This window comes from Gavia stellata, chromosome 17 (assembly GCF_030936135.1).
Source record: "Gavia stellata isolate bGavSte3 chromosome 17, bGavSte3.hap2, whole genome shotgun sequence".
NCBI classification, from domain to species: Eukaryota; Metazoa; Chordata; class Aves; order Gaviiformes; family Gaviidae; genus Gavia; species Gavia stellata.
Genome location: NC_082610.1, coordinates 20795380 through 20811634, shown reverse-complemented (window position 1 = coordinate 20811634; position 16255 = coordinate 20795380). Strand labels below are relative to the sequence as shown.

The window sequence follows — 16255 nt, the reverse complement described above, 5'->3', positions numbered from 1 at the left end:
AGTATTTTAAATCTTTCCTTGAAGTTGCTGGGTTACCAATCGAGGGAAAAGTCCTGTTCTGACTAGCATAGTTTTAAAAATGGTTTCCTAAATGCTGCTGGCGTGTTTGCAATTCTGCTTCCCTGTGCAAGTAGGAGCACAGCAGAGACGTTCGTGTGCCCAGCTGGGTCCCTGCCCTGAGAGCAGAGGGGTGTTGCACACCGCAGGTCACTTCTGTCTCCACCACCTGGGAATGGCATGGGAGATGTGGCTGTTACAGTCCAGCTGACATTCCTCCTAATTCTTCCTGGAGGAAGAATTATTTGTCTAGGACATCAGCTCGATTTTGTATTTTGCTCCTAGCGTGCCTGTGAGAAGCCCCTTAGGTGTTAGATTGTGTGCACCCGTCTGTGGAAATCAAGGATGGAGGCACCAACCTTATGTCTTGGCTTTGGTGTTCAAAATAAACTCTGCATCAAATGCCACTGCAAAACTGAATTGTTTTTAATAAATCATATTTGTAATATGTTCCTATTACAAACCTCTTGAAACAAAAACCCCTTGAACCTCATGACAGGACCCGTGCTGGGTAAGGAGAGGAGCATCACGCCTGACCTGCTCTGCTTACGGCACTCTGCGGAGGAGAGGGCTGGAGCCCAGCGTCACCTCATCGCTGTGGCCTCTGCAGCCTTCTTGTTTGTCAGGAGGAGTGGGGTGTTTGCCTGTATTGCTTCTAGCTCCTGCTGAGAGTCCTCAGGAGAAACTTGTGCTCGGTTAAAAGGTTGTGCAGAGGATCTCTGCGTAGCTGCAGGGTTGGCATGGAGCAGAGCATCCCCCTCGCCCGGCCATCCAGAGTGATGTCAGGTTCACCCAGCTGGAGACCAGCTGTAGTCTCATCCTTTTTAAAAAAAAAAAAAACCAACCCCAAATCTTATCTTCCTTACAGCAGGGATGGGCTGGAGATGGGCTTGGGGTTTTATAATCCTCCTGTTCGCTGCAGGGCCGTTCTAATTATTTTGTTCATCGGTGCTCCTCCATGGGCAAAAACAGAGGCTCTCCCGTGGCTTTGGTTTTTCTAATTAGAAGTTAGCACTAATTGCTTAGTGACCTTGTGGGTAAAACACCGAATTCCAGCAGAGTGCAGGGAATTCCTTCAGGTCCTGGAGGATGTTCGGGATGGGTAATGACGAGTGGTTTTAAGTACGTGTCGGCTTCCCTGGGTGGGGACAGACAGGATCCAGGCTGAGGGGTGTGTGGAGCGGTAGCGATCACCGTCTTTCGGATTCACCCTGATAATTAGCGGGTGCGTTAAGCATGCTGCAGTAGACGTTGCTCAGGTCTGCTGGATGGCGAGGGGCTAAACCGGCAAACGGGTCAGAAAATCACAGAGCTCTTGTAATGGAATAAATGATGTTATTTATAACAGCCTGTAAATGGTTGATGACTCTTGGGCACAGACGTGGCATTGTCCCCATGCTGGGGGACTGGAAATGGCCGTCGCCCCTCCCAGCAAACGGCGAAGCAGCGCTTGGCCCCGAGCAGGGAAGGAGCAGTCTGGTGACCCCGGGCAGTAGAAAGAAGCTTTGGTTTCAGTCCCGTCCAGCCCAACGCCCCGCTGCCTTGCGCCAGTGCATGCGCAGGCAGGAAGGTCTGTGCATGGGAGCAGCCATGCAGCGCCAAGTGCAAAGACCCTGAGAGGCACAAAAAAAAATGCTTTCAAAAAATGAATAAAATTAAGTTGCATCCTTCACCTGGATGTGCAACCCCATGCTCTTGGGTCGGGAGCGTGGAAGCTCCTCGGAGGTTCCTGCTGCCACGGCTGGATGCAGCTCAGACGTGGTGTTTCAAGGACCTTATGCTGGGATCACAGTCATGCCCTTCAGATGGTTATGGCTTTTTTCTAGCTAAAGTAAATGTGACAAGCCCTTGATGTGATTTTTCTAAAGCAGAGTGGGTTGGTTTTGTTCCGTCTCTGAGCACTCAGGCTGTCGCATCTGCATTGCACGTTTCCTTCAGGTTTGTTTTTGGCACTTCGCTGGCGTGAGTGTCACAAGATAGCAGCTCTGTGTTATTTTAATAAGGACTAGGATGTCGTCTTTGAAAAAAAACCCTTGCTGAAGACAGGAGCCTTCCCTTTGATGTTCATTTTGATAGACTGCGCTTTATTAGAGGGGGAAAAAGTCTTGGTGCAGGAACCCCAGGCAGTTTCACAGGGAAGCTGCCCTGACTTTGGCTCTGCTTGAGTGATTTAGAAACCCATCTTATTTTCCAGGCTGGGACTTTCTGGACTTCAGGGCCAACCTTTCGGGTCCCAGTTCATGTGCTGGAGCTGGCAGACAGCTGACCATATCAAATGCTTGAAGAGAGACTATTGGCTTATCAAGCAGGCTGGCGTGTTTTGCAACATCTTAGTACCTGATCAGAGCTGAGGTTGTGGTCTCAGCTTCTGTGTTGTGAAATATCAGCAGAAGGAGGGAGGTTGTGTACCCATCCAGGGCACAGGTCCCAAAGCAACCACCTGTCCACGGGTGAGAAAGCAGCTTTTTCAGCCCCCCAGCATAAGCCATCGCCAGAGAGCAGCCGGTTTTGCTTTCCGTTCCCCCATCTGCTGCCAGAGTGCATCCCTGCGCGCTGCTGGTTGCGGTCTGGGTGTTGTGGCTGTCACAGATTATAGGAAATAAGGCTGAAAAACCCCCTCAAGAGGAGGGTCTCTTACAGTCCCTAGCCCAGGATGGCCCGGCTATGCCTAAAATCATTCCTGGCATAACCTGTTTCAGGATGAGCAACAAATAGGATTATCTTAATTAAAGTGGTGCCCTGGGGTTCCCTGTGCTCATCACCGCATCGGATCTGTCTCAGTCTCTCTTCTAGACACATTTCATAGCGATCTGATTTAATTTCAGTAACAACATCAACAAAAAGTGATGCCAGCACAATTCCTCGCATGGATGGGCTTAGATGGTGCCTTTTCCTGGTTGTACTTCCACAAGGGAAAGGGTGCAAAAATAAAAAGAGTCCATGCAAGAAACACGTGGCTTTGCAGAGTTAAGGTACATCAAACCTGCAAAGAAATGCTAAATTGTGTAATTCAGGGTACAGCCCAGCGAGGCTCAGGTGGTCTGTGTCCTCTTCACTGCTGTTTTAAACCCGAGTTTAAATCCCAGCCTGACTCGGCTTGGGAAGGTTAGGAAATGGTTGGTGCCGTGTAAGAATATACACAGTTAAGGCAGCGTAGTTTTGCAGAGAAAAAAGGCTGTGCTGTGTGCGCTCCAATAGTGGGATAATTTATTCATCGCAGCCCTGAAATAAGTGGATTTCAGCCAGAAGTATCAGTCCTAGGAAGAGGATATGACTTCTGCATCATTTGCAAGCTGCTTCTTGCTGCGGGCCGTGTGGGATGGGACCTTTACAGAGGGATGTCTTTGGCCAGAGTTGTCTGGTTTTTAGGCAAAGCCTGTCTTTGTGCACAGGGGTAGCCTTGTCTCCGCTAAGGTCACGGGAGTGCAGGGCGCTTAATCCAGTGCATGCCAGCAAAGCGGTTTAGGATGAATTGGGCCTCTGTACGGACTGACACAGACCCCCAAGAGCAAATAATCTGCTAATGCTGGGGAGAGCCAGCAGACGTTTGTCATGGCGGGGTTGGCTGAAGTCAGGTCTCCTGCCCGCAAACGCCGTCAGAAAGAAAGGGGGTTGCACCTGGGAGCTGCAGGGTGACTTCTGCTGCTGGTTTTTGCCATTTTGGAAAGGCAGGTAGCATATTCCTCTCCCCCAAAGGTACCCCTGGTAATAAATGTGATTTATTACACACGACACATCAGCTTTAGGATTTAAATTTGCCTCTGCTTTGCTGCCGAGCCCCTGCAGACCTGCTGGCACCCCATCCAGCATAGCCAAGGTTCCAGCCGCAGGGACAACAGCTGAGCTGGGAGAAACCATTATCCATACGGAAAGAAAACCACGCTCAGAGAAGTCCAGGCTGCCAAGTGTCTTGCACGGCCACATCATCAATCAGCCGGCTTTGTGGTGCAAAAAAGTCCTCTTCTCCAGGGTGGTGGTGGTTGTGGTGGAGGCTTCACCCACCGCTCCAGGTGAAGTTTTTCACAGTTCAGCTCCTCCGGTGCGTCGCTGGTGGAGGAAGTGAAGGAGTCCTTCCTCTCCAGAAGGATCACTCAGTGAGCCCTAAAGAAACTGAGGAAAGGGGGCTGCCCCCCACTTCATGGTGTTGGAGACGTATGGTGGGTATCCGGAGCGGCTTGAAAGTGAAATTGCCATGCATACACAAAATTTGGGCATTACTCCTTCAGTCTTATCCTGGTGGGCCACGCACATGGCTGAGAAGCTAACAGAGACAGGCTCCAAAATGTGAAAGTGGGCTGAAGTGTGTATATTCTGCTTTAAAAAAAAAACCAACCCACCCCTCCCAAATCCTTTTTAACTTCAGTGTCTTAACTACTGCAAAAAGATGTCCTGTGTTTAAAGGCAGTGACTCCACCTCTTCAATTAAAGTCCTGGAGCACTTGGTTGAGTACTTCTCCGAGGAGATCTCTGATGCAGGAAGATGAAGCTCAGGTCCATACTTCCATAGTCTTCCCCATCCCGTCTACTGGAAGGAAAGTCCATGGGAAGGGGAGAGATGGGGATGGGGTGACGATGGCCTCTGTGCCGTGAGCTTTGCATGTTAAAGCCTAGAGAGGGAAGATGATCCTATGGCAAGTTTTAAACACTGTGGGTTCAGTCCTTGGCTCTGGCACGGCCTTTCTGCGCAGCACCTTGAGCCATCGCTTCAACCACCACCATCTCCATTTGTGAAACGGGATGGTGTCCGTTCTTCCTGCCACACGGTTGTCTGTCTGTCAGTCTGCACGGGGCATGGTCTAGATGCTCTCTTCCCGTCTGTAAGGGCTTGAGCGGCTTATAAGAGAGAGAAGATGGTGACCTGGAGGGTTGTTTTCTCTTCTTGCATGGAGCGGGGGTTGCCATCGCCTGCTGCCTTCCCTCCGTCAGTTCATCCCAGCGTAAATGCTGCTCTTAACGATAATTTCCCTGTTTTTCCTCCAAGTTTCACGACGAAGGAAAATTGCTCATTTTTCCTGCGCGTGACTCACAGCTCTGAGGTTTTATCACTTTCACGGCTGGAGGCGGTGGGAGGAGGAAAGCCCTTGGATAAATAACAGGGAGACAGTTCCATCTCAGCATGTTTTGTAACTCCCCTGTTCCTGCCACGCTCTCATGTGGAGAAAATCTTTAGAGACATTTACTATATGCCAGTGAGAGTTGCACTCATTAATGTACAACAATACCAGCTCTGGGAATTCAAAACAAAATTATTTTCTTCCCACGGAGCTGAGCATCATCTTCTACCTTGGCAGCTGTCAGTCGGTCTCTCCTAATGCGTCAGAAATAAATAATTTTTTCTGAATTGGTGATTTTATCTGAATTGGTACATACTCCAGTTTCCTGATCCTGTCTCCCGCTTTTGCTTCATGAAGTCAGGAGCGCTTGCAGGAGCCAGGTTTTTACGGGCGCCTTACCAGTACCACTTTGGGGATGTGGTTCGTCTAACCCCGTTGCTTTCTGTCTCCTGATGCATCGCACTTTCGTCCTGATTTAATGACTCTCGGGGAATGGGAATCTCTCGTTCATCTCCTTGGTCTTTCAGCCATGGGGATGAAGCTGTCCGTCATGGCGTGAAGGTTTGCTGTCCTCCAGAAACGCTTCCTCATGGGAGCTTGGACGAGCGGGAGTGGCTCCCCTGGGTGTGCAGACGGTGAATTAGTGATGTCCCGCTTAAAACGCGGGATGCTGTTGAATAGGGTGGTGGTCTTCCATGGGCACGTCTTGGTGGTGAGATGCTTTTTAGGAGACAGCTCTTATTTGGTGCGTATAGTGGGGAGGGCAGGATCTTGCAAAGGATTTCTGTAGGGTATGGTCCTGGCTATGCATTGGACCTTCAAAGCTGGTGCTAAGCAACACCTGGGGCAGAGCAAGCATTTGGCAGGCGCCGAGAATGGGGTTTTAAATGTTGAATGTCCGTTACGCTTACAGGATCAGGATACATTACACTGACACTTTCTGTGTCAGCAGAAATACTGAAATATTCACCATAATGTGGTGGAAAAGTGTTCTAACACACCTCTAGCTCTCCTAGTACTACATGGTGGTCTTGGCATTTATTACATAGCTATTTTATATGCTTGTTTTGACTGGGATAGTGGTGTTATCTCTTTGCTGTCCTCTAGCCTGTCTACGTGAACCCCACCTCCTGTCTTGTCTTGTACCAGCTCTTTGCAACGAGAGACATTGTTGCTGTGGTTTGCACTCGGTAGGCGCAGTGCTGCCACGCAGACAGTAACGAAATGAGGAGCATGGGTCTGTGCTCTCGGAGGCTGCGAGTCCAGGTGGGTTGACAACGCAGTGCCATGGCGGTGGTCTTTATAACCTTCTGCTTATGCCGGCGTTAAAAAGTCAAGCTAGAAGTGAAAAAGCTGATGATGCGAGATGGGTCCAAAAGGAAAGGTAACAGCAGCAGATGTTCAGCTTGGGCTAAGAGAGGCAAAGGCAACATGGCATGACCACATCCCGAAAACCTTCTGCTAGGATCTTGATGCTTCCCCATGAATTGCAGCCCTTCTCTTGCATCAGCCTGAAACGCGTGAAGCAGAACACTATGGAAAGGGAAGAGGGATTTTGAAGGAGGTCGGATGGATTTGTACCAGGCAACACCAGTAGCTCCACTTGATTGCCTGGTTGGGCATTGCCCTGCTCAGCCCCAAGCTCATTCCCATGACTGGGGATCCGGGACCTCTGTCCTCTCCCAAGGAATTGCCCCATCTCGAGAGATCACCATGTTGCAGCGTAAATCCCCTCCATGGCTGGAGGTTAGGCATGTGCAGCAGGTCCTTCAGCATACCCCAGGGTCCTCAGGAACCTGGAGGAGCGCGGCGGTTGGCTTTGTAGTGCAGCTGCAAGGCATTTCGCGGGTGGGACGAACGAAAGGGTGGAAAATATTCAGAAATGAGGCTTTTTCCTTTTTTATGAAACTTTTTCTTTTAATGGAAGAAGTCAGGGATGAAACAAAAGCTTTTTTTTCTGTTTTCCACTGAAATTTAATGGTCTCTTTAAAGAGAGAGAGGGCTTTATGACAAGCAAAAAAAGGGAAGAGGCACCTGTGAGATGAAGTGAACACGTGGAGGCAGGAGGAAGGACACATGCAGGTTTGTCCCCAGTCCCCCTCTTTGCTTGAGGAGAACCCTGCTCGTTCAGGGGAGAGCCCTTGGTGTAGCCCACAGTCTCCTTTGCTGCTTGTCAAGCTGTGAGAGTTGCTGTGGACATGTCCCTGTGGCTCTCATGGCAAGGGCTCTCCTCTCCAAGGGGAAATGTCTTTTTCTCCCAATCCCTGAGGATCCAGGAGAGAGCAGCCATGCCAGGTCAGATCAAAGGCTTCAAAGCCAAGGGTGCTGCATCGGGGCCTTGGAGAGGAGTCCAAGGGCAGGCTGGTGTGCACGGAATGTGACCGCTGTGAAGCACCTGAGATGTCTCCACGTGTAAAGGGGATGATCCATGTCCAGCTCTTCCAGTAAGGTTAAAAGCATGAGATGTGGCTTGATTTTGACTGAATAGGTGTCTTCGACGGATGCAGGTGCTCAGCTCATCCATCAGATTGGAGATGCCCTCTCTGTGCCAGCGTAGGCAGAGGAAGCGATCGGTTGGGGTGCCCGCTCAGATGGCTGGTGGTCTGCAGCAGCAAACCACGGAGCAAATCTGTTCTGCCACCAGCAGGACCAGCTAACCTTGCATGTGTTTCCCTGCCCGCAGATGTGCCGGCGAGTGTACAAAGGGATCCCGCTTCAGGTGCGAGGCCAGGTCTGGTCCCTTCTGCTGGACGTCGAGAAGATGAAGAAGGAGAACGAAGGAAAATATGAGGTATGGGCTCTTCCTGGCAAAGACAACGGGAGCAAGGTGATGGGGAGGCTGGTTTGGTGGGGCTTCACTGGCTGGGGCAAGTTGGAGCCGTGGCGGATGCAGGCGTCTCCATCTCCACCCGCATGGGCAGAAGGGAAATGGGGGTTCCTACAGGGATGTTTTGAGGGGCTGGGGGGGGACACCCAGCCCTTGCATCCTCCCTCGCAGGGCAGCGGCGTGCCGAGTGCCCTATGACGTGCGCTGGTGGTAGGGCCCAATCCCATCCATGAACTGCTGCGACCTCTTGAGAAGGAAAGGCTTAAAATTAGCGAGGACTGAAAATGCAAAGGGGATAAACTCTTTATCCGCATGTGTAAATTCGACTGGGGCTTTTTAGCGCGTTAGCCAGCTGCTTTCCCTAATATGCTGCTTCCATTTATTCTGCTGGAAGCCACGAGCAAAGGTGCTGTCAGTGTTACTGTATCCTTAGGGAAAGGTGCAGGGAAGAGGGAGGGGAAGCTTAGCAAAGGTACTGCTCGCAGTTCCCCGAGCTCCCTGGAGCGATGCGGGGTAGCCACGAGTACCCTGAAGCAGGTAGGTGCTGGCTGGGGGTACCCCAAACCTCTCCGTGTGCTTGAAAATTTCACTTGGGGCGTTCTGAAATGCACAGCGAGGTCAGAAGCCTTAAACCAGCTGACAGTGGGTCATTAGTCGAGAAGGCCAGTTAAGGGTGGGGTGAGGGCAGGTCTTGCAAGCTTGAGGGGGGCATTTCTGAGCACGGGGTTCTGGCTTACAACTTCGAGGTGCAGCTGGAAGTTGACTGGCAGCGTTGGAAGAGCTTGGATTGAAGTGGCTTCTTTTATAGCTGTCTTGACAGTTTCTGTTAAAAATCACCATTCAAAATCAAATAAAAATTATTTTTCTATTAAAAATCACTTATTTTCTCTGCAGATAGGAGAAAAGCCTGCCTTGCATTGCTTTCTACCAGAGCACTGCATGCTGCAGGCTTGGATTCCTTGGTATAAAATAAGCAATTTCTGTAGCATGCGTTGAACAAGAACCCGAGTGACAGGGCTTGCTGTATTTTGTTATTTTTTATTTCAGGCATCTCAGCTCTTAACGCTGCCTCTTTCCATAGGCAGCATGCAGAAGCCCTTGGTTGATAATTAACTTATTTTCCAAACTTGTGTTATGATTCAGCTTACATCACGTACCCGGACGAGGATCAGGGTGTCGTGGAGACAGTTATGTTTCAGAGGCAGGAGGTCAAGTGCTGCTTCCAGCACGTGCTTCTAAAAAATCCCTGCCTATTAAGCAGGAGGATGCTAATGCTCATTATAGTTAGTCAAGCGTAGATGTTAACAGCAAGGTGCCGCTGGGACGGAGTCACGTGCAGGGGCTTGGGGAAGGCGGGCTGGGCTCACGGCAATAAGCAGAGATAACTAAGCTCTCCTAGCCCCAAGATTCTTATCACGCTCCCTCCCTCGAAGCTGTGCTGCGCAGGCAGGGGAGCAATCCAAACAAATGAAAGTCGCAAGGAGTTTATCTGTGCTCCAGAGGGGTCTGCGATAAACAGGAGCTTCAGGGCTAATAGGCTTTGCTGGATGCAAACCCGCTACAAGCTCATCTTAATCCTCCTCTTCTTCAGTGCCACCTGCCGCCAGTAATTAGCTCTCCCCTAATTTCCTCCAGAAGAGGAACCCCTGGTTGAGGGGTTTTGCTTTCAAGAAGGGCCCAAGCCTTAGCCCCAGCCCTGTGTCCTGGAGGGGCTGCTCCCAAGGCCACCCCATTTCTCCCTGGGGCATGAACCACGGCACAAAAGCCTGGCTTTTGCACGTGCCTTGAGTTTTGAGCATGCCACCTGGCACGTGCCGGGTGACTTATGTTTTTTTTATACCCCCTGCTTCCTCTGTAGAGGTGTTTTCCCCTGCGCTCAGGCTGGTGGAGGAGCTACTTTTCCAGCCAAGTGGGTTACCTTGCTCCCCATGTCCATGTTGCCTCTGGAGTGATGCAATGAAAAAACCTTGTCCAGTTACTTCTGTAGTGCTTTATCTGATCCCAGCTGTCCTCCAAGTCCTCTCCGTGCAAGTCTCTGAGTCTTCCTTAAGGCCACGGCAGCTCAGTTGTCCCTGATGCTGCAGGAGCCCGGAGCTTACCATGGGACATGCCACATTCGCTTTCAAATATGGGTGTGATGCTCTGCCTCCTTGGGATTTTCTAGCCACAACCGAGAGGGCTTGAGGAGAGCTGAGAAGGTGGCAGGAGAAGCATGCTGGCCATGGGGCAGAGCAGAGGCATCCTGGCTTTTACCTGCTGCTTTGTAAAAGGTCTCTGGGACAGGACCTCCAGCTTCCCAGCCTCTGCTCTGCCACCGCCTTGCAGGACTCGCCGCGCTAATGAGCTTGGCAGAGCCTCTGTGGAGCCCCGAGGTTACTTAAACAAGGGAAAAAAGGAGAACAACCCGTCCTGGGCTTCTTGGTTATGGAAAAAAGGAGAACAACCCGTCCTGGGCTTCTTGGTTATGGAAAAAAGGAGAACAACCTGTCCTGGGCTTCTTGTTTACCATCTGCAGAATTCATAAAGCCTCCTGGGTGCATGGAGGTGACAAAGTGCTGTGCAACCTACCTGCTAGTCAGGTGCAGTGATTTAAAAAAAACCCAAAGTAGAGGTTTTTACAGTCTTTGGGAGATTTCTGTGTTGTTCTGGCGGGGAAAACAAGAGGACCTTTAGCAGGGAAATTTGAACTGAAGTGACCCAGTTGCATATGAATAGTCATCTTGCCGCAGGTAGTCTGCCTGCTTTATAGAGGGCAAGGAGCCATAGGATGAAGAGAGCGCAGGATTTACAGCACGGAAATGATGTTGTTCATCAGATCTTCATTCCATCGTCGCTTTTATCCTCCCTTGTCTTGTGCAGGCAATAATTCAAAATAGCCCCTGCACTGTTGCTCCTCCATACAGCTGCTTTCAAGGTTGGAGTTAATATTCCCAAGATGCTGTGACTGCCCTGAGCGGTGGTTGCACTGGACACATCTGGGTGCTAATGACCTTTTGATGTTCCCCAGAGCCGATGTGGCCACCTCGGGAGGTCAAGAGCAGCCTGGAGGCACCTTGTGTCAGGCTAACAAGCATTCGTAGGATGGCAGCTGCTGGAGCAGATGATTAAGTATCTGTGCAGACGTGCTATTTTCCGTCTCCTGTGTGAGCAAGGAGAGGTCCTGACCCTGGGCTCCAGGCAAGCTGAGCTTGCTGCTCATCTCCGCGGCCCGTAACCTGCCGGTGGGTCTCAGGCTGCCTGAAGACAGTCAAAAAACGTATTTTATTAATGCAATTAACCCTGGATATATTAAAGGAGGGCGGCTGCATGATCACCAGTGGTATCTGAAGGCTGTGAGATGAGATGCTTGCTGTAGCATAGTGGACCTTGCCTGCATGCATCGGGCTGAACAGTGGCTTATGAATGGGACTGCACTGGGATTCGTCCATGGAGCATCTTGAGCTGGGGACTCTGAGGGCGTGACTGGTTGAGGTGGGCTTAGCTTTGCTGTGTGATGCTGCCTTAAACGATTAGCCAGCATGGGGGGTACATGGGGATTCTTGGTTTTAAGTTTTAAGTTTAGCTTCTGTTCTGGACTCTGTCAGTTCTTTAAAATTTGCACCGGTCCAAGGGAATACCCCAGAACTCCTTAAACCTAAGATGATTCTCTTCTGCAGGGGAAGTAGTAGTTGGAGATCACTTCATAGAGTCTGTTGTAGCTGTTTGGACTTTATTATGACTGAGCCTGTGAAAAGCTCAGAGACTCAGCGCTTACGTCCCCATGTTGGTTATCAAAGTGTATCATTCCTTAAGCACCAACAGAGGTCTCGATGCTTTATGACAGCCAGGCCAGGTACCGCAAAGAAATCAAAAGAAAGCTGAGTGGAATTTAATTGTAAAGGTTTTAGATTCTGAAGACTCGGTATCTGCATTGGAAGATGGGCGAAGGCTGGGTTGGCAGCTGCCGCTGTCGTAGCGTGTGAGCGTGGGGTCATCCCCTTCTCCCTGGGCCAGCAGCACAGCCGAGGGGCCGGGGATTCACCTCCGGGCCGCAGATCGTTGCTTGCTGCAAGACAGCAGTGTCCCCACATCGCTCTGCGATAGCTCTGTGCAGCTCGCAGGCAGCATGCTGAGAGCTGTGGGCTGCGACGGTGTCTGACTCCTTCCCCTTGTCCGCCCCTCTCCCTTCCAGCAAATGAAAGAACAAGCAAAGAGCTTTTCATCGGAAATCAAGCAGATAGATTTGGACGTTAACCGCACCTTTCGAAACCACATCATGTTTCGGGATCGCTACGGAGTGAAGTGAGTACGGGAGGCTTCGCATGGCTGTACGGGTGTTGGTGCCGGTGGGTGTGCGTGGGGTGAGCTGGATGGGGTGGCCACCAGCCCCCTGGCTCGGAGCAGCTCACAGGAGAGCAAAGCCATCTCTGCCTGCTCCACAAACCATCAACACGTTGTACGACCCATAGATGGTGGGCTGTTGATTCTGTCTTCAGACAGGTCCACACTGGACCACGTTCAGCCCATCACGGTGCCTTGTCCCCCAAGGTGCTGGGGTTGCAGTTGCAGAGGGCTTGGTTTGGGATGGCTGGGATGATAGGGTGGGTCTGTCGGGAGCTGGGTGGGATGGGGCGTACGTGGCCTCCACAACAGACAGGGTTGGAGAGGTTTGACAAAGTGGCTTTGTCACTTGGACGAGTCACACCTGGCTGCCCTACACAGACGTACAGTCTGCGAGGAAGCCTGCGCTGCGTATCTGCACGGCGACAACTCCTCTAGCAAGGAGAGAAGGGAGAAAGGAACCTGATAATAAAATGGTGGCAGTCCTTCCCCCCAGGATGTATAACACTTGACGCCTGGGTGGTTGCAATTCTATCAAAAACCCACCACCACACCAAACCTGAAGAGCGAGTGTGTTGAACACAGTGCGGGTGGGTACGTGCATGTCTCTCCAGGAGACCTGATGGAGCAGGCTGGTTCAGCCCTGCTCCACGGGGCTGCTGGTGACTCCCCCCTGAAGGAAGAGGTCCCATCCCACGTGCCCATCAAGGTGCTTTCTGGTTCTGTGAGCCCCACTCCTTGCAAAAGGCATAAGTACCAGTTGGCCGGGTGTTTTCAGAGCCTTTGCTCTCTGTGCGTACGTGTTGGTGTGCGCACAAAGCTGGAGACCTCACGCTCAGGTGCTTTACTATCCTTTCTCCCCAGGCAACAGGCGCTCTTCCATGTCCTGTCAGCATACTCGGTTTATAACACCGTAAGTAGTAAGTTAGTCCAGTTAAAGTGAATAGTGTTGTGCTTTTTATATATATAGATATATATATGTAAAAAAAAAGATTTTAAAACAGCTTTATATATATTTATATATGTTTATACATGTATGTTTGTATATATCACCCCCCCACACATTTAGCCAGTGGTAATACCAATTTTAAGTCCCAATACTGGTTTGTACAGACAGCTGCAAGACTCACAGGCAGCGCAAGACTCCTTGCATAGTTGTTTCATTCCCTTGTTCATTTTGTCACCTGGTAAATGACATCTGGCAGATGTGGTTTGGGCGAGTATCAGCAGAGAACAAGGGATTGCCCTTTGGCTTTCCAGCAAGACTTGCCTCCCGGCTGAAGGGTCCCTCAAGTTTCTGACTTCTTGTCATACACTGAATGGCATCCTTGTTGAAAACACTGATTTATTACAGCAAACCAGTTATTTTTAGCTGAAGGGCACGGGCAGAATAAGCCAAAATTAGCAGCTGAACCTACTGCCTCCATCTCCAGGAGGGGACAATTACCCCAGAAGGCCCAGAAGATGCTCAGGGGGCTAGTCAAGGAAACAAAGACCCTGCCTTCCCTCATACCAGATAAATGCTCACCAGATTTATGTATCTATTCTTTAATTACTTCAGTGCTCACATGCCTGAAGGAATCCAAAACAGTATCGGAGCCACATGCTGTTTATCATCCCATCCCCTATTCCCTGAAGTAGCTGCAGGCACCTCCTTTGTTGGGGAGGTGGTTTTTTGTCCCTTGCTCTCCAGGCTTGAGCAGAGCTGGGGGGGAGCGGCATGGTGGGGGGCATTGCCTGCAAGACCCTCACCTCCCAGAGTGGGCCCAGAGGAGGGCCACGAAAATGGTCAGAGGGCCGGAACACCTCTCCCATGAAGAAAAGCTGAGATGGGGATGTTCAGCCTGGAGAAGAGAAGGCTCCAGGAGACCTTCTAGCAGCCTGCCAGTACCTGAAGGGGCCTCCAAGGAAGCTGGAGAGGGACTTTTTACAAGGGCATGTAGTGATAGGCCAAGGGGTAATGGCTTTAAACTGAAAGAGGGGAGATTTAAATTAGAAATTAGGAAGAAATTCTTCACCATGAGGGTGCTGAGGCACTGGAAGAGGTTGCCCAGAGAAGCTGTGGATGCCCCAACCCTGGCAGTGTTCAAGGCCGGGTTGGACGGGGCTTTGAGCATCCTGGTCTAGTGGAAGGTGTCCCTGCCCGTGGCAGCGGGGAGTTGGAACCAGATGATCTTCAAAGGTCCTTTCCAACCCAAACCCTCTGTGAGTCAGTGACATGGTGGATGCTGTAGACATAAGGGAGCTGTGAATTTAGGCATGAACGATAAAGACCTTGAAATGGGGCAGACCTTGAAAGAGGAGAGGAAAGCACAGGCAACCTGACCCGCTTCTGCAGCTTTAGCATCGTGGTGGGGTCTGACGGCGTGGCAGCACGTGTGCCCCTCTTGGCTCTTGCAGGAAGTGAGCTACTGCCAAGGGATGAGCCAGATCGCAGCCATCCTCCTGATGTACTTAAACGAAGAGGATGCATTTTGGGCACTGGCACAGCTGCTGACCAACCAGCGGCACGCCATGCACGGTAAGGCTGGGGCGGGATGCGGCTGGGGGCTCTCGCGACGGGAGGGAAGCCTGCTTAGGTTGGTCAGCAGAGCCTCTTTTCTTCTCACATACTTGTTTAAAGCGGGTAAGGCTTAATTATGCGCCGATGCAACCCACCTACGGAGCTGAACTTCACTCTTGGCGGCAGTCAGGTTCACCAGAGAAAAATGTGGTTTATTGGCACTGAGCTTTAGCGCTCAGTAATTAACGCTTTCACAGAGGTGCTATCTTCCCTCCAGAGTGCCTTGCCCTTGGCAATCAATTAACTCAAGGTTACGAGTTTTTAAGAAGTCTCACAGAAGTACATCCACAAGCATCATGTAACGCTCCGTTTTAAGCGTGCCATGAGTTACCTGCCCCTGTGTTTTTATGAAGATGTAATTCCACCAAAAGTGCTGTATTGTTTTACTTCAAACACATTAAAGATTGTTTCGTCTTAGTTGTGGTTAGCAGTAATCTATGTACAGCGGGTTATTTTATGAGCGGAGGGCTAAGCCTTATGGCTTGATAACTCTGGACAGTCTTAAACGTGTGTCCTGCTAGACTACGGGGCACTGGATGAGCTTGTGGTGTTCAGATGTCTTGAGCTTTTCTCTGAACCTTGGTAAGCACCGAGATGTGTTCAGAGAGGTCTTGGCCAAGCCAAGTCTCAGGCGGGCAGGCGGGGAGGTGAGCGGGTCTGCTCTGCGGGGCTGGGGAGAGGAGGACCGGCTGGGGTTGGTGCTGAGGGTGCTGTCGCCCATGTAGTCGGGGTGAAGGGTGGGCTCTGGGAGGGATGCCAAGGGAGGTAGCTGGGCATGCTGTGGTCCAGCTGACTTCAACAGGCAATGCAGGGGATGAGTTTCTAGAAAATCAGTCTGCCCCCATGACGGCTCCAGAGCTTTTCTGATTATTTTTTTATTTCTCTCGTCTTTTCTCATTAAGGTTTTTTCATTCCTGGGTTCCCGAAGCTGCAGAGATTTCAAGCTCACCACGAGCAGATTTTAAGCAAACTGTTTCCCAAACTGAAGAAGCACATGGTATCTCTTTGCTATCGGTCTCCCCGTACTAATATCGCAGTTTAATGCTAAAGCAATTAGTGTAATATTCTGCCGAATAGATGCACAACTGAATGTATTGCTAACCACGTAGGACTGCTTCAGGCACAAAGAGGCAAGCTTTTGTTAAATGGGGTGCCTGAATCTTGCTGAGGCGAGTGGTTATCATTTGCTTGCTGGTCATCATTAGCATAGGGACTGCTAGGGCTACGAAGATGATGAGGGGACTGGAACATCTTTCTTGTGATGAATGGCTGAGGGACTTTGGTTTTTTTAGTCTGGAGAAGAGAAGACTGAGGGGGGATCTTATTAATGCTTATAAACACCAAAGGGGTGGGTGCCAGGAGGATGGGGCATCTTTTTTCAGTGGTGCCCAATGACAGGACGAGAGGTAACGGGCACAAACTTGGTCGTAGGAA

General features: G+C 50.7%; 1 protein-coding gene across 1 annotated transcript in view; it reads left to right on the top strand.

Moving 5' to 3' along the window:
- Positions 1-16255, top strand: part of LOC104254008 (USP6 N-terminal-like protein) — a 34042-nt gene that overhangs the window by 11501 nt on the left and 6286 nt on the right. Inside the window, exons 6-10 of the mRNA XM_059825732.1 lie at positions 7795-7902; positions 12110-12219; positions 13123-13171; positions 14659-14779; positions 15724-15818. Of these exons, the coding sequence (XP_059681715.1) occupies positions 7795-7902; positions 12110-12219; positions 13123-13171; positions 14659-14779; positions 15724-15818 (483 nt within the window). The remainder of the gene's footprint in view (positions 1-7794; positions 7903-12109; positions 12220-13122; positions 13172-14658; positions 14780-15723; positions 15819-16255) is intronic.